This window comes from Aquarana catesbeiana, linkage group LG04, assembly GCF_042186555.1.
Source record: "Aquarana catesbeiana isolate 2022-GZ linkage group LG04, ASM4218655v1, whole genome shotgun sequence".
NCBI classification, from domain to species: Eukaryota; Metazoa; Chordata; class Amphibia; order Anura; family Ranidae; genus Aquarana; species Aquarana catesbeiana.
This window is the reverse complement of record NC_133327.1, coordinates 93,880,972-93,899,593: the sequence shown is the minus strand read 5'-3', so window position 1 is coordinate 93,899,593 and position 18,622 is coordinate 93,880,972. Positions and strand designations below refer to the sequence as shown.

The following is an 18,622-nucleotide window of genomic DNA, read 5'->3' as shown; positions in this document are numbered from 1 at the left end:
GACCACGTGGTAAAGAGCCTCCGCCGGAGGCTCTTTACCAAGATCGGTGTAGCGGTGTGTAAGACTGACACACCGATCCACCGTTCGCCGCGATGCGCGCCTCCGCGGGCGCGCTGCGGCATGTTATCCTGCTGGACGTCATATGACGCCCAATAAGGATAACTGAACCACCGCCCGGCCGTCATCTGCTAAGGGCCGGGCGGGAAGTGGTCAATGCTATGGAGCCGAGCAGGGGCCATCTTTCCCTCATTCGGCATCCAGGCAGTGAGGGGAGAGGAACCGATCGGCTACGGTAAGCGGCGGAGACAACCAGAGAGCGGCGGGAGGGGGGCCCCCTCTCCAACCGCCGATAAACGTAAACTTGCGGCGAATCCGCCGCTGAGACCACTTTTATCTGAAAGAGGACAGTCCGTGTTTTTACAAATAAGTGTGGTTATGGCAGCTAGCTGCTGCCATAATAACGGTATTTAACATCAAATTAGCGACCTATAACGATGGCGGCTGGTCCTCAAGTGGTTAAGAACTCTTTATATACAATATGTAAAGGTTAGATCTATTTTCCCAGGCTCAGGGAGTTCCCTTGTCATTAACATTATGCACTGTCACTGTACTAATGACACTGTCTGGGAAGGGGAAAAAACATCTAGAGCGAACAAAGGGTTAACAGTGTGCCTAGCCAGTGTTTTAGTGTACACTATTTAGCAGCGTGGAACTCAACAAACCATAACCAGTGTGGATATTAATTGTCTTCTAGCTATCTTATCTATGTTTTTAAGCATTTAAAATTCATAAATACATTTTTGTACTTCATCACTAGACTCCAGTATTGCCTTCTGCCTCCTTGGTAGCCGCTTTATTCTCTGGGATTCCCCCACTTAAGGGTTCTCCCCAAATTTTTTTATTTGTTTCAGTGTGCTTAGCTACGGCAGCAACACCCCCCCATGGGTGAACGGCACCGGGTTTATATTAAATTAACATACGGTAGAGGTGCTATTAGTGGACCCGTCATTTCTTTGGTTTTGGTTACATTAACAATTAACAGAAGGCATCACAGTAAAAAAGAAAACAAAAAAACAAAAAAACCAAAAAAACCAAAAACAAAACAAAACAAAAAAAAACAGCGGCAACAGGTTTACTTTAGTATCTGCTATATAAATCACACAGGAGGATATTTCTAATGAACATACCGGAATGTAGTAGACGTTCATTTTTGGTGCTTCGTTAGCAGTGAACAGCATTCCTGAGGACACAAACAGCACAAGCCATAAAAACATGTTTATACAAAACACTGGACACCTGGCAGGGCCGATACTACAGACTGCCTGATGAGTAGAGCATGGGAAAGGTCCATGTCACACAATCCACCATCACTGTCAGCAGGGGACACACCAACCAGGTAGAACCAAGATAGCAATATAAAAGACACACCAACAAATGTATAATAAAAAGCATTCAAAGGTAATCATATATGCACACATGAGGACAGTGATGCAGAAAACATAACTCTGTGTACTTCCACACTATATGTACTGAAACAGGAAGATTTAGACAGTAGTAAGAAGCTAAGAGGTGCACTTAAGTTAGAATTATAGGCAAAACTTTTCTTTCCATTTTGGATAGAGTAAAGCTGGATACACATTATACCATTTTTGTTGTTCAATTTCCTTTAGATTTACCTTCAACCACATAGTGGAAGGGCCTCCCTGATTGCATACAAATTGAAAGTGTTTAGATTTAACCTCATATTATATGGTTTTGGTAAATCTAAAGAAAATTGTATAGTGTATAGCCAGCTTTAGGGAGGGTTTAAACCCTGTGTCAGTTTTTTCTTTTTCGCCGTCTGTCCCATTGTGAAGATTTCCCTTTACTTCCTGTCCCATAGCCAAACAGGAAGTGAGAGGAAATCCCTGCAAATTAAGTTAATTCCTTGGGGACTCCCAGGTCACCAGAACTAATGTCCCCATTGGAAGATTTCCCCTCTATTACTTTACTGGTGACAACCCAAAATTTGGGGATTTCTGTTGCTTTCACTTTTAATGATAATGGTAAAAAGGACAAATAGAGAGGGTGAATCAAAAACTGAGAAGCATACTAATCCCTCTCCACTCTATCAAAAACTAAAAAAAAAAGTTTTGCCTTTAGTTATACTTTAATTATAAAGCATACTTCTCAGTTCTGCTGTGAGGAGGTTCAGAGCAAGAAAGAACACATCTCAGTTTTCCTGCTCATTCCCTTACCAATCAGAAGATGGGGGCAGAGAGGTAACACTGCTCATTGTGCAATTAGTATGTAAGAGCAGGGAGGTAATCATTGCTCATTCTCTGTGTAATCAGGGGATTTGGATAAGGAGGTGACACTGCTCATTCCCTGTGCAATTAGTAGGTAAGGGCAGTGAGGGGATACTGCTCATTCCCTGTGCAATTAGTAGGTAAGAGCAGGGAGGTGACAATGCTCATTCTCTGTGTAATTAGTAGGTAAGAGCAGGGAGGTGACAATGCTCATTCCCTTTGTAATTAGTAGGTAAGGGCAGGGAGGTGACAATGCTCATTCTCTGTGTAATTAGTAGGTAAGGGCAGGGAGGTGACAATGCTCATTCTCTGTGTAATTAGTAGGTAAGGGCAGGGAGGGGGCACTGCTCATTCCCTGATTAGTTAGTAGGTAAGGGCAGGGAGGGGGCACTGCTCATTTCCTGTGTAATTAGTAGGTAAGGGCAGTGAGGTGACACTGCTCATTCCCTGTGCAATTAGTAGGTAAGGGCAGTGAGGTGACACTGCTCATTCCCTGTGCAATTAGTAGGTAAGAGCAGGGAGGTGACAATGCTCATTCTCTGTGTAATTAGTAGGTAAGAGCAGGGAGGTGACAATGCTCATTCCCTTTGTAATTAGTAGGTAAGGGCAGGGAGGTGACAATGCTCATTCTCTGTGTAATTAGTAGGTAAGGGCAGGGAGGTGACAATGCTCATTCTCTGTGTAATTAGTAGGTAAGGGCAGGGAGGGGGCACTGCTCATTCCCTGATTAGTTAGTAGGTAAGGGCAGGGAGGGGGCACTGCTCATTTCCTGTGTAATTAGTAGGTAAGGGCAGGGAGGGGGCACTGCTCATTCTCTGTGTAATTAGTAGGTAAGGACAGGGAGGGGACAATGCTCATTCTCTGTGTAATTAGTAGGTAAGGACAGGGAGGGGACAATGCTCATTCTCTGTGTAATTAGTAGGTAAGAGCAGGGAGGTGACAATGCTCATTCTCTGTGCAATTAGTAGGTAAGGGCAGGGAGGTGACAATGCTCATTCTCTGTGTAATTAGTAGGTAAGGGCAGGGAGGGGACAATACTCATTCTCTGTGTAATTAGTAGATAAGAGCAGGGAGGTGACAATGCTCATTCTCTGTGCAATTAGTAGGTAAGGGCAGGGAGGTGACAATGCTCATTCTCTGTGCAATTAGTAGGTAAGGGCAGGGAGGGGGCAATGCTCATTCTTTGTGTAATTAGTAGATAAGGGCAGGGAGGTGACAATGCTCATTCTCTGTGTAATTAGCAGGTAAGGGCAGGGAGGTGACAATGCTCATTCTCTGTGCAATTAGTAGGTAAGGGCAGGGAGGTGACAATGCTCATTCTCTGTGTAATTAGTAGGTAAGGGCAGGGAGGTGACAATGCTCATTCTCTGTGTAATTAGTAGGTAAGAGCAGGGAGGTGACAATGCTCATTCTCTGTGCAATTAGTAGGTAAGGGCAGGGAGGTGACACTGCTCATTCTCTGTGTAATTAGTAGGTAAGAGCAGGGAGGTGACAATGCTTATTCTTTGTGTAATTAGTAGGTAAGGGCAGGGAGGTGACAATGCTCATTCTCTGTGCAATTAGTAGGTAAGGGCAGGGAGGTGACAATGCTCATTCTCTGTGTAATTAGTAGGTAAGGGCAGGGAGGTGACACTGCTCATTCTCTGTGTAATTAGTAGGTAAGGGCAGGGAGGGGGCACTGCTCATTCCCTGATTAGTTAGTAGGTAAGGGCAGGGAGGTGACAATGCTCATTCTCTGTGTAATTAGTAGGTAAGGGCAGGGAGGTGACAATGCTCATTCTCTGTGTAATTAGTAGGTAAGGGCAGGGAGGGGACAATACTCATTCTCTGTGTAATTAGTAGATAAGAGCAGGGAGGTGACAATGCTCATTCTCTGTGCAATTAGTAGGTAAGGGCAGGGAGGTGACAATGCTCATTCTCTGTGCAATTAGTAGGTAAGGGCAGGGAGGGGGCAATGCTCATTCTTTGTGTAATTAGTAGATAAGGGCAGGGAGGTGACAATGCTCATTCTCTGTGCAATTAGTAGGTAAGGGCAGGGAGGTGACAATGCTCATTCTCTGTGTAATTAGTAGGTAAGGGCAGGGAGGTGACAATGCTCATTCTCTGTGTAATTAGTAGGTAAGGGCAGGGAGGTGACAATGCTCATTCTCTGTGTAATTAGTAGGTAAGAGCAGGGAGGTGACAATGCTCATTCTCTGTGTAATTAGTAGGTAAGGGCAGGGAGGTGACAATGCTCATTCTCTGTGCAATTAGTAGGTAAGGGCAGGGAGGTGACACTGCTCATTCTCTGTGTAATTAGTAGGTAAGAGCAGGGAGGTGACAATGCTTATTCTTTGTGTAATTAGTAGGTAAGGGCAGGGAGGTGACAATGCTCATTCTCTGTGTAATTAGTAGGTAAGGGCAGGGAGGGGGCACTGCTCATTCCCTGATTAGTTAGTAGGTAAGGGCAGGGAGGTGACAATGCTCATTCTCTGTGTAATTAGTAGGTAAGGGCAGGGAGGTGACACTGCTCATTCTCTGTGTAATTAGTAGGTAAGGGCAGGGAGGTGACACTGCTCATTCTCTGTCTAATCAGGGTGTTGAAGCAGTGTCAGGCGACAACTATATTCCTGGCTTGTGGCAAAGAACACATAGCCATATTTCTGGTTATACAGAGAGGCAGAGGTGGAATTATACTGTAAATATGAATACTTTGGCTGGTAAACATTCCACACATATTTTGACTGCAAATTTTGCAGTTTGGCTGGAGCTCAGATTCAATCCTTGTGGGGAAGGAGGATCATCATTCAGGCTAGGTTATTCAAGATAAAGTGGCGCTTCTATCTACTTGCATTAGACCCCTTGTCTAATGTCATGGTGAGACTGAGGCTGTCCACAAGATCTTACAATCCTCAGATGCTCAAATGTAATCCTCAAATTACATGAAGACAAAGAGCTGACACGCTCTAACAAATGGCAATCTGTTCCAGCATGGCAAAAAAAAAATCTTCTCAGTAAGCCCCACAATCCCATAAATGGCGGGATAAAGAGGCTCGAAATGATCATTATTGCTCAGAAAAATTCAGCCTAATATAGTTTATAGATAAGACAAACTCCCACTTAGGTTTCGTTCTGGATAAGGTGGTAATTGGTTAGAGTTTGTGTTCAGTTTTTACTTGCAGTCTGTTGTCCATATGGTGCAGATTTCCCCTGGCTTCTTGTCTGGAAAGGTAGTGACCTCAAATCTACCCAGTGGGGAAAACATTAATTAAGTAAAATGGGGAAAGGTAAAACTGGCTATACATTGATTGAAATATGGACAATTCAGCTGGGACTGGCCGAACTTCAACCAGTGCGTGGTCATTATTGCTCAACTTCTGTCGAAGGGACTTGCTGGAAAAACTATTGTTGAACAAGGACTGCAGCCGCTGATCAGTGTACTCAGAAGTTGCCACTGAAAGAATACAATGCTCTGCTATGTGAAGCTTTCTTCATCCACCTCCTTTGTGTGGATGGAGGAATCTGCCTGAATGTAAAATAAATGAATGGTTTGTGTCCAGCTTTAGAATCTCAGATTGTTACAGCTGTATTATCCTGCCCCAGTGACAATCTGCAATCATTCCATGTGTTCCTATAACAGGAACAGGAGGTAAAGGGATATATTCTCACTTGGATCACAGACTACAGACCTTGTGAATAAACATAACTTTTATAAATTAAAACAGTATGCTGGCAGAGGAAAAATGTTAATCTTTTTTTGAGGGCATAGAATGGACTGTATACTGAGAAGGGAGCCAATGAAAAGTATGCGACCTGCAGAGGGAGAGGGGGCGCCCTGCAGAGGGAAAGGGAGAGGGGGCGCCCTGCAGAGGGAGAGGGAGCGCCCTGCAGAGGGAGAGGGAGAGGGAGCGCCCTGCAGAGGGAGAGGGAGAGGGAGCGCCCTGCAGAGGGAGAGGGAGAGGGGGCGCCCTGCAGAGGGAGAGGGAGAGGGGGCGCCCTGCAGAGGGAGAGGGAGAGGGGGCGCCCTGCAGAGGGAGAGGGAGAGGGGGCGCCCTGCAGAGGGAGAGGGGGCAGCCTGCAGAGGGAGAGGGGGCGGCCTGCAGAGGGAGAGGGGGCGGCCTGCAGAGGGAGAGGGGGCGGCCTGCAGAGGGAGAGGGGGCGGCCTGCAGAGGGAGAGGGGGCGGCCTGCAGAGGGAGAGGGGGCGGCCTGCAGAGGGAGAGGGGGCGGCAGGGGGAGAGGGGGCGGCCTGCAGAGGAAGCCATGCTCAGCCACAATGTAATTCTACTTACGGAAGACTTACCTGAATTAGGATACAAGCACACATCATTCACATCAGCCTCTGGTTCAATAGATGTAAAGATTTTGCCCTATGTGAAGGAAAGTTTGGACGTCAGTCATGAAAACTTTACAAACAGCCATGTACCGTGGATGGGTATAGAAGGTACATGCAGCTGAACATGCAGGCACCAAATTCTGGCTTCAGAATGTGGCATGTCTATAGACTGGATTTATAGTAAGTACCACAGATATTTCATATGAGCAGTGTTCATTTTGGTAGCAAATTTCGATTTAGTTTTAGTCTTGGGACTAAAATGGCATTTTAGTTTTAGTCCCTTTTTAGTCTTCTGCAATTGTTTTAGATTTAGTCGTATTTAGTCGGCTAAATCTCCAGTACATTTTAGTCGACTAAAACTCTTTTTAGTCGTCTAAAATCGAATGGGCGTAATTAAATTGTAATGCATTAAATATTTCTCTACAATTTCCAAACTCTTTATGAGTGAAAAATCTAATATGTTATTATTTATGGCATTGAGGCATGAACATGCACTACAGGCCAGTGTTAATTTTGAAGTCAAATTTCAACTAAGTTTGACTAAAATGGCATTTTAGTTTTAGTCCCATTTTAGTCTTTTGATGCCATACCATTTTAGTCATCTCAATTGTTTTAGTTTTAGTCGTATTTTAGTCGACTAAAATAGTATTCATTTAGTCAACTAAAATGTTTTATTCGACAAAATTAACACTGCATATTAGAAGGCTGTTGTATTAAAGCACACATATTAATCATCACACTTACATTATCTTTATTCCACATTTTGATGATTCGGGAGTCCGCTGTTATGACCAGCTCTAGAGAATTGTGAAACTGGATGGACTTGATTGGTAGGCCGTACTGGTGATCTTTCACAATCAGGGGGCGGTTGGACCGGAGATCATACAGAAGCACCTGGACACAAACAGGAAAAGATTCAAATCACAGACATAGATTGTGCAAAGTTGGCCATGTGCCAATGGAAAAAAAATACAACAGATTGCTCCATCCATATTACACAGTGCGGATGGACAAATTCCACCTTGAGGTTATTGGCTTTTGTTAGCCAGCCCTGTCAGCTGTCAGAGTGTGCATCTGACTGTATATAGGCACGATTTGGCCAACAATTTTCCACCCAATTCCTTCTTATTTTCCATCAAGAGATGTCAGGCGGGAGGCAGCCAGCAGAGCCACCTACTGAGCAAATTTAGGCCAGTTTCTAACTGGATAGAAGTGATGTGCCCATATCTTATCTTGCTCTTTAATGGTGTACTTCTTATATTATGTGCTGCACAGTCACCAACCCCATCCTTGCTGTTCTGATAATTGATGTACCTGGCCGCTGTTGATATTCTCTGTGCCTTGTGCTGTCTAAATAACCTTCCCCACGTGCCTACTGGTCTTATTAAATGTTTTCTGCCACATATGGCGGCTTTTCTTGTTGTCTGCGTATTTTTATACCACCACAAAAACCTTCAGATTGGATTAAAAAAACAAACGTCATCAGGAACTGACTGAAATTCACTCCAAGTTGTAAGAATTTATATTTACAACGTAGCGATAAGCAAACAGATATAACAATGCATTGCATAGTGTTTAGGTCTGACAGAACGAATTACACCGATTTACACTGAGGCAGGATTTCAAGAGGAAACCAAAAAAAAAATATCTGTAATATGTAACCTGAAAAGCTATTTACCAGTTTCTGCTTTCTTGTTTTTTTTTTTAACAAAACGTTTTTATTGAGTTATGCTGTTATACATACAGTGAGGGACACAGAGCAACAGGGGTATCACTGAACCAAACAACCAAGTTTACAATAAATCACATCACCAACAATAACCTGAGGAAAGTTGGTTTTTAATGCATGAAGAATGATCTGACCTGTGGTTAAAAATCTGCTACAACGATAAGATGAGCAATCTGAAGCACAGATGATCACACACAGCAGATATACAGCTACTGGGCTAGAGGAGTGCCTAGGCACAGGAGATGTGATGGTATTCTTCAGAAAAAATTTAAAGCGGTTCTTCACCCTGAAAATCAAATCAAACAAATCAAGCCGACATCAGCAGCTAACAATACTGTAGCTGCTGACTTTTAATAATAGGACACTTACCTGTTCAGGGATCCAGCGCTGCCGTCACCTGAGCCAGATTTTCAACCATGTTTTGGTTCAGGCGCCAGCATGTTTACTTTGGGAAGCCAGCCGTGACTGCTTGCGGCTTCACACTTTGTGAATGATTTCGCAGCTTTCTGGGGCATGTGATGTGTTCCAGAAGGCTGTGGGGGAAAGGGGGGGTGTACCGAACTTCCGCTCGGATCGCCGCGGCAATCCGAGCAGAAGTGGGAGCGGGTTCCTGGTTTTGACAGGACCCCTGTAATAGAAGTGCTAAAACTTAAAGGGGGGTGATTAGTCAGACAAGCAGAATTTCCCCTTTTGGGTGAAGTTCCACTGTAAGACAATAGGTAGATGTGTCAGGGTATCTCCAGGCACAAAAAAACATTTTGTGCTCCCTGTAAGATAGCAAATCTTTAATTTTGAGTTGAAGTTCACTTCAAAGCAAAGAATGGATCTTCCTTCCACAGCTGGAAATTAGTTTGAAAACAGTAAAGCCATTACAACTTGCTCACAATGCATTAAGGACTCAAGCTGGGCACACACCTGTAGATTTCTCTCATTCAGCCTGAATCAATTGATTCCACCTTTCACAATAAATAGCACAGATAAAGGTATTTCCCCTGCCAGCTATTGTAATTAGCAGCCTGCGGGACCCTTGGCTGAAGAATACCCAAACACTGACTGCATCACAGTTTGGATACAGTCAATGTTTGGCCATCAACCTTACACCAGGCTCCTTTGACAAATGTTGATAGAAAAATCGAATGTTGTAGAGCCACATGGTACCGACAGGACCACTCACAGTTTAAATCTTGGCCAAGCTCAGCAAGAATCAAACAAAATTCTGACCGTGTATGCCCAGCTTTATTAAGTAAACCCGTACAAAAAGTAGTGAAGATGAGCAGAGGGCTGGAATCCATAGCAACTAGGGGTGCACCGAAATTTCGGCCGCCGAAAATTATCGTCCGAAACACATTTTTTTCATTTGGCCGAAAGAAAAAAAAACAGCCGCTACCGAAAGGGGGCGTGGTCCGCTCTGGGTGCCGCCCATTGCAGGAGTGTTATCAATGCTGTCCAGTCCTCCACTCCCTCCTCCTCGCCGCAATCTCCGTGTGTCATGGAGCTGAATAGCCCGGGCCGTTGTAACAATGTCCCACCTACTGTGACAGAGGGCACACTGATCCAATGCCGGGACATTGAATCAGTGTGATGTGATCACAGGAGGCGGGACATTGTTACTGCGGCCCGGGCAATTTAAATCCAGCTCTGTGACACACGTAGATCGCCGCTGATCCGGGCAAAGGCAGGCTGCAAATGATGGATACTGGTTAGGCTGCTGGGCACAGGTAGGCTGCATAGGACGCACACTGGTGAGGCTGCTGGGCACTGGTAGGCTGCATAGGACGCGCACTGGTGAGGCTGCTGGGCATTGACAGGCTGTATATGACAGGCACTAGTGAGGCTGCTGGGCACTTGTAGGCTGCATATGATGGGCACTGGTAGGCTGCATATGACGGGCACTGGTGAGGCTGCTGGGGACAGGTAGGCTGCATATGATGGGCACTGGTGAGGCTGCTGGGCACAGGTAGGCTGCATATGATGGGCACTGGTGAGGCTGCTGGGCACAGATAGGCTGAATCTGATGGGCATTGGTAAGGCTGCATTGATCTCTTGTATCATGTCAGCAGTCTGTGACCATCTCCCGTATCATGTCTGCTAGAGGTGTACCGAATGGAAATTTTGCTAATACTATTTGCAATGTGTTTAAGTTAAAGTAAGAGTCTGCAGACATGATACAAGAGATGGTCAGAGACTGAGGACATGATACAAGAGATGGTCAGAGACTGAGGACATGATACAAGAGATGGTCAGAGACTGAGGACATGATACAAGAGATGGTCAGAGACTGAGGACACGATACAAGAGATGGTCAGAGACTGAGGACACGATACAAGAGATGGTAAGAGACTGAGGACACGATACAAAAGATGGTAAGAGACTGGGGACACGATACAAGAGATGGTCAGAGACTGAGGACACGATACAAGAGATGGTAAGAGACTGAGGACACGATACAAGAGATGGTAAGAGACTGAGGACACGATACAAGAGATGGTAAGAGACTGAGGACACGATACAAGAGATGGTAAGAGACTGAGGACACGATACAAGAGATGGTAAGAGACTGGGGACACGATACAAGAGATGGTCAGAGACTGAGGACACGATACAAGAGATGGTCAGAGACTGGGGACAAGATACAAGAGATAGTTAGAGACTGCGGACTGCATTTTTCCTGACCTTTCTTACACTAAAGGTGCCAATAATGGCCAACAATAAATTCATATTAATTTAAATTGATGATATTAATTTAAAAGTTGAATACAATTATATATAAAAATATAAATATTTTTTAAAAACTGTCATTTTCGGTATCGGTTTTCGGCCTAGAGCATCCTTCATTTTCAGTTTCGATACCAAAATTTCCATTCGGTGCACCCCTAATAGCAACCAAATTAGATTTCATGGACTAATACAAAACTCTGTGCTACTAAAAATGAAAAAGCTGCTTTAATGTAGCAGAAAAGCACAAAATAAATAGCACAGTGCAACAATATAAGAAAACTAAAAAGTCTTTGTAAGACATTTCCTCCAAGCCACTGATGACAACTTGCTCCTTATGAAATACTTAACTTAGAACGAGGCGTCGGCAGCTGTTCCCGGCCCATGCCGAGGGAGCTGACATTTCCCCTCTGCATGTCTTCCGGGTTCACGGCTCTGGCGCTGTGAGTGGGAGACTTCTTTCCGGCAAGGTCCGGGTGTGTTTGCCGGACTTTAGCCGGACCTTCATAGCGCATGCGCAGCTGACGTCAGTGGCTGCCTGCAAAATGAATATCTCCTAAACCGTGCAGGTTTAGGAGATATTAATTTTACCTCCAAGTAAGTCTTATTATAGGCTTACCTGTAGGTAAAAATACAAAAAAAGGGTATACAACTGCTTTAAGCTTTTATCATTGATCTTACTGAATGAACAATGTTACACTATTGGGGATTTGCTCTTCTAGCGTAGGCTTCCATTAAAGAAGACAAAGACTGAAGGCTATATTATACCACAATAAAATTCCTATGACAGCTTCATATTTAGAGCCTATGACCTTTGTACTGAGGCACCTTGCAGGGCTCTCTAGCAGCAGTGTGTCCAGTAACTGCATTTTAGTGCACCTGGGAGGGACAGGAGCAGCATCCAGACACGCTACCTGCAGCCTGTCAAAGGCTATAGCAGGCTGCAGCTAGATGGGGCTGAACGTTCTACCAAGTGGTACACACGTTTAGGGCCCTATGAGTTCAGGACAATATCTCTTATTACAGATATGTAGAATAATAAGGGCCTACTTATTTCCAGCTGAGGAAACCTAGGCAGGCTAGATTTAGAACTAGAACTAGTACATGATATCTTTGTTCTGCTTTCCAGGAATTATATTAGCGAGGAGGACAGTGTGTTCTTCTTTCAGTAACTAACCAATTTCCTATGGAATGTCTTATATTTTCTGGTGAAGTTCGCTCACTAGATGTTCTGGGAGATACCACCCCCTCATCTTAATTGTAAATGACTACAGAGTACACTGTGTCATCAACAGAATACACTGTGTCATCAACAGAAACATATGAGGAAAACATAAGAAGCTAAAGGAAATCACTAAAAAGGTGCTTATGATATAATTAAAGCAAAAATCTTTTTTTTTCCTCATCTTGGATATAAGTATGGAATGGTGAAAATCAAGTTTTGTTTTTTTTTTTTGTTTTTTCAAGCTCTGCCCCATTAAGTGAATATATTCTACAAATTTCAACATCTATTTGCTCTGTTAATTCTTTATGAACTTTGGAAACAATTTCTTAGCAATTAAAAAACATCCAAATGTCCTTCATGCTTTGGGATTAGTCTACATTTGACTAAAGAAAGTTGGCCCAGATCGAAAATTTCTCTGAAAATACATCTTATAGGGAAAAAAGGAAATTGTAAACAAATAATTCTACTGACAAATTTAGTTACCATTTTGCAGTAGAAAATTTAACAAGAAAAGGAAATATTTTAATATTTAAAAAGGAAAACTACAATGGTTTCTGATGAATTTATATATATATATATATATATATATATATATATATATATAAAGTTCAGCACTGTCTATATCAGGGTTCCGCCAGAGGTTGCTAGAAATTTGCAATTTCTGCCTTTCAGAGAAGTTCCTACTGACACCATTGATCTTTTTAGCTATTTAGGGACTAATTCTTCACAAGTGTAAGGAGTATTCTTCCCACTGACCATCGCACTAATGTATCACGAGTTGTAGATATAGTCATTTTTAGCAGGGGTTTCCTGAAACCGGAAAGTTATATCAAGGGTTCATCTGTGCTGAGAAGGTTAAGCAAGGTTGGTATACATGCTTACTGGTAGCCTGGGCATAACTGTCTGGTCCTGATAGGTGTGAGGGAGGAGGTATATGACTCTACCCATTTATTCAGTCATTTATGTAATCTATTGTCACCTTCTATTCAAAAGCCTATGTCACAACGAAGCTCTAATTTGAGCACCAGAAGCTATTTAAGCCACCTGATAGATACAAATGTATAAAGTATTTGTATATAACATTTACCCCTGAAAAATAAAAAAATAAAACAAAATAATAATAAAAAAAAATGTATAATATATATATATATATATATATATATATATATATTTTTTTTTTTTTTTTTTTTTTAATTATTTTGTTTACATTCAAGGTATGTGTGTGTGTGTATATATTTATTAACTATACATTTATACATACATACGTGTGTGTGTGTGTGTGTGTATTTTCTATCTGTACACAATACTCCTCTATCAGGTGATCATTGGTGAAACCACCTGCTGAAGGTCTGTGTGTTAATTTTCCATTCCCTTTATTTACATTTAATTTCCCTACTCCAGTCTCACTTTATGGTGATACAGTGAAAATCTGGAGGCTGGTAAAAGCAAGTAGAATCGCTGCTGAGATGGAAGGTATTATTTTTTTCTTATCAAATCAGCAAAAAGTTTTACTTGGCAAGAAAGTGCATTTACTTTGCTCCCCACAGATACTGGAGCTGATTAGAACCTTTTTATCCAATATCTAAGGTAATCTGAACATATTAAATATCATGAAGGAGAGCAAGCAGGGAGGTAACCTATGTATCACACTGTCTGTACCTGGCCAGTTGAAGTGCCTACAGCCATTTGCAGAGGTCCATTAAATTTCAGAGCAGACACAGATGGTAAGCCATTGATTCTGAAAGAAGGAGATAACAGATAAGCCTTTTTTTTTTTTGTTTACCTAGCATAAAGTCATACAAACACATGATACAGTTTATTGGAGTCCTTGGCTCAGCAGCTTATTCGAAAACTTTAGCGCTAAAAAGAACTAAATATGTATTGTGGAGGTCTCCCACAATTGTGTTTGAACTGTTAAAAAGCCAAACTGTCACGGATAATGGTTAATGAACGAATCGACCATCTTGCATGATAAACTTGCCTTTTTTGAGAAAATATGGAATCCTTGGATCAAATACATATCTGACACCACTTGAATATCTTATATGGGTGACCATCTGGATCGGTAAGCAGTTTACTATCTCCTATCCCCCTTTTTTTTTCCTCCTCTCGCATTTGCACTTGGTACTTACTTCCAATCATTCCTCTGGCTACCGGGAGCGTTGTCTGACTGTACTTACAGCGGACAAGAGCTTGAGGCCCCAGGGCTTGGGCATCCATAGTTGTAACAAGATTTGCCTGTGTACCAGAAGTGGTTTCATTACAATGCCTTCTGCATCATGGGAACGATGTGGCTGTTTCTACCCTTCTATTATCTATACTTTTCTGTTATAAGTTAATGTGAACTGCTATTATATGCCATAACATCTGTACTTTTTGTACCTTTTTGAAATACTTAAAGCGGAGTTCTGCTAAAAAATAGGATTTTTTAAAACAGCTTACCTGTAAAATCCTTTTCTTTCGAAGGACATCACGGGACACAGAGCCACAGTAATTACTGATGGGTTATATAGGTATCACTGGTGATTGGACACTGGCACACCCTATCAGGAAGTTCGACCCCCTATATAATCCCTCCCCCTTGCAGGGATACCTCAGTTTTGTAGCCAAGCAATATAGTGTATTATAAGAGGGGCGGGACCTCTGTGTCCCGTGATGTCCTTCGAAAGAAAAGGATTTTACAGGTAAGCTGTTTTAAAAAATCCTATTTTCTTTCTCGAACATCACGGGACACAGAGCCACAGTAATTACTGATGGGATGTCCCAGAGCAATGCTACCTGAGGGGGGGGAACCACGACCAAGTAGGGTGCAATCAGACCTGAGGACCCTGTACCGCTGCCTGCAGCACACTACGCCCAAAGGCGATATCCTCATGCCTTCTCACATCCACCTGATAGAATCTGGTGAATGTATGGACTGAAGACCAGGTTGCGGCCTTGCAGATTTGAGCCCGGTGATGCACTGCCCAAGAAGCACCAATAGCCCTTGTGGAATGTGCCCTGATCTGAAACGGAGGAATCTTCTGTTTCAAACCGTAAGCTTGAATGATCAATTGTCTAATCCATTTAGAAATGGTAGCTTTTGACGCTGCCTGTCCTCTATTGGGACCCTCTGGCAGCACAAACAAAACATCCGTCTTGCGGATCTGAGCAGTTGCCCCGAGATAGGCTTTAACTGCTCTTACTACATCCAACGAATGTAGAGATCTCTCTTCCGGAGAACAGGGATCTGGAAAAAAGGAAGGTAGAACAATGTCTTGGTTTAAATGAAAATCAGAAACCACCTTCAGTAAAAAACTAGGATGAGGGCGTAGTACCACTCTATCCTTGTGTATAATCAAATAAGGCTCCTTACAGGAAAGAGCTGCTAATTCTGATACTCTTCTAGCAGAAGAGATGGCCACCAGAAAAATTAACTTCCTTGTCAACAAACCAAAGGAATCTGACTTATTGGTTCAAAAGGCTGTTTCTGTAACACAGCTAGGACCAAGTTCAAGTCCCAGGGGTTTAGGGGCGCTTTAACCGGAGGATTAAGACGCATCATCCCCTGCATAAAGCTTCGGACCAAAGAATGCGAAGCAAGTGGCCGCTGAAATACTGATAAAGCAGAGACCTGGCCCTTGATGGTACTCAAGGCCAGCTTCATCTCTAATCCTAATTGTAGAAAGTCAAGGATTCTACCTATGACATATTTCCTGGGATGCCAACCTCTGGATTCACACCAGGATACATAAGCTTTCCAGACTCTATGATAAATCATCCTGGAAGCTTGCTTCCTTGCATTGATCAATGTAGAGATCACAGGACCTGAGAGCCCACGACTCTTTAGAACGTGGGTCTCAATAGCCAAACCGTCAAATTTAGCGTTTGTAAGGCAGGATGGAACACTGGGCCTTGACATAACAGGTCTGGGCGTACCGGTAGGGTCCACAGGGAACCTACCGTCATCCTTACTATTTCTGCATACCAAGTCCTTCTGGGCCAAGCGGGGGCCACCAGAAGTACCGACTTCCTTTCCTGCCTGATCCTGTGAAGGAGTCGTGGTAGTAGCAGAATAGGCGGGAATGTGTAAATCAGTGAGAACTGATGCCACGGAATCAGCAACGCATCCATCCCGCATGCAAGAGGATCTTTTGTCCTTGCCACGAATCTGTCTATCTTTTTTGTTGAATCGGGATGCAAAGAGATTTACATCTGGAACCCCCCATCTTAGGCATATGGCCCAAAAGACGTCGGGATGCAGAGACCATTCCCCTGGAAGTAACTGCTGGCGACTTAGATAGTCCGCCTGCCAATTCTCTATTCCCGGGCTGAAAACTGCCGATATGCATGGCACATGCATCTCTGCCCAGACTAAGATCTGGTTCACCTCCTTTTGAGCAGCTGGGCTCCGGGTGCCTCCCTGATGATTGACATATGCCACTGCTGTGGCATTGTCGGACTGGATCCTGACCGGACAACCCTGTAGCCTGATAGTCCAGGCTTTTAGAGCTAGATGTATCGCACGGATCTCCAGAATGTTGATGGGTAAGGTCCTCTCTGTCTTGGACCATACCCCTTGGACCGCAGCCTGTTCCAGAACTGCTCCCCAACCCGACAGACTGGCATCTGTTGTTACCACCGTCCAGGTAACCGGTAGAAAGGATTTCCCCTTCTGCAGGTTTTCGGGTATGAGCCACCAATTGAGGCTCTGACGCACCGCATGCGACAGGTGCATCGGAAAGTCTAATGCCTGAACTTTCTTGTTCCAGGTCGACAGAATACTGTGTTGCAGCATTCTTGAGTGAAACTGAGCATAGGGAACTGCTTCGAATGAAGACACCATCTTCCCTAGTAGCCTCATACAAAGGCGGACAGAAGGACCCTTCTTGGTCCTTACTGCCAGAATCAGCTCTCTTAAAGCAGCGATCTTTGCCTGGGGTAGAAATATTTTCTCCTGGCTTGTATCTATAATCAGACCTAAATACTCCAGTCTTCTTACTAGTTTTAGGAAAGACTTTTCTAAGTTGAGGATCCAACCCAGGTGTTCTAGATACCTGACTGTGGTCCTCAAGTTTCCATTCAAAGAGGCTACCGACCGGTCTATCAAGAGCAGGTCGTCTAGGTATGCTATGACAGCTATACCCTGAGCCCTTAATCTGGCCAAAGGAGGAGCCAAGATCTTTGTGAACACTCGAGGTGCAGTGGCTATCCCGAAAGGCAGAGCCACAAACTGGAAATGGCGCCCTCCTACCTCGAAGCGCAGAAACTTCTGATGAGCAGGAAAAATGGGCACATGCAGATATGCATCTGATATCTATTGATGCCAGAAATTCTCCTCCCTGCAGGGTGGGAACTACTGTTCGAATTGATTCCATGCGGAAGGATTGAATCCTTAGGAATCGGTTCAGATCCCTTAAATCCAGAATGGGCCTGACATCCCCATTTGGCTTTTGGACCATAAAAAGGTTGGATTAGAAGCCCAATCCCTGGTCCTTTGCGGGAACTATCATAATGACCTCCTGCGACAAAAGTCGCTCTAACGCTAGAAGTAACGACTGCTTCTTCTCTGGGTCTCTGGGGACACTTGATCTGAGGAACCGAGGAGAGGGGAATTCCTGAAACTCCAGCTTGTACCCTAAGGTTACCGTGGAGATTACCCATCTGTCCTGGAAATCCTCCTGCCAGAGCTCTGAGAACTGTTGCAGTCTTCCCCCCACTCGAGTGAGCGGGGGCGCCCCCTCATGCAGAGGTCTTAGTGTTTTGCCTAGTAGGCTTCTTCCCCCAGGCCTTCTTTTGTGTCTGGGGTTGACTCTTGTCTCTGGACCCCGATGGAGGCGGCCATCGAGACTGCCTGGAGGCTGAAGCCCCCGGCGCTGGGGAACAAGTCCGTTTGAAAGAGGGACGCTTACTCTTCTTCTTGACAGGTAAGAGAGTGCTTTTCCCACAAGAGATTCTCTTGATATAGTTATCCAAGTCCTCTCCAAACAACCTTGCACCACGAAATGGAAACCCAGCCAGTAGCTTCTTACATGGTGCTTCGGCTGACCAATTTTTCAACCATAGGATTCTACGTATATGCACCAACCCCAGTGAAAGACGGGAGGTTTGCACGATAGAATCTCTAATGGCGTCAACCACAAAGCATAAGGCCGCTGGAAGAATAGCAAACCCCTGGGCCTGCTGTTCAGGTAATACTTTGATGACCTGCTTAACATGGTCTCTTAAGTATTGACAGACTCCAATCACTGCTACTGCAGGTTGGGCCACTGATCCTGCTAAGGAGAAAACATCCTTCAATAGGGATTCCATCCTTTTATCTACAGGATCCCTGAGCATCTGAGCATTGTCTACAGGACAAGTCAGGCTATTA

General features: G+C 44.0%; 1 protein-coding gene across 1 annotated transcript in view; it reads right to left on the bottom strand.

Moving 5' to 3' along the window:
* NOL10 (nucleolar protein 10) overlaps positions 1 to 18,622 on the bottom strand; it is a 140,956-nt gene that overhangs the window by 93,578 nt on the left and 28,756 nt on the right. The window contains 4 exon segments of the mRNA XM_073625385.1: positions 1,188 to 1,240; positions 6,569 to 6,635; positions 7,346 to 7,495; positions 13,930 to 14,008. Of these exon segments, the coding sequence (XP_073481486.1) occupies positions 1,188 to 1,240; positions 6,569 to 6,635; positions 7,346 to 7,495; positions 13,930 to 14,008 (349 nt within the window).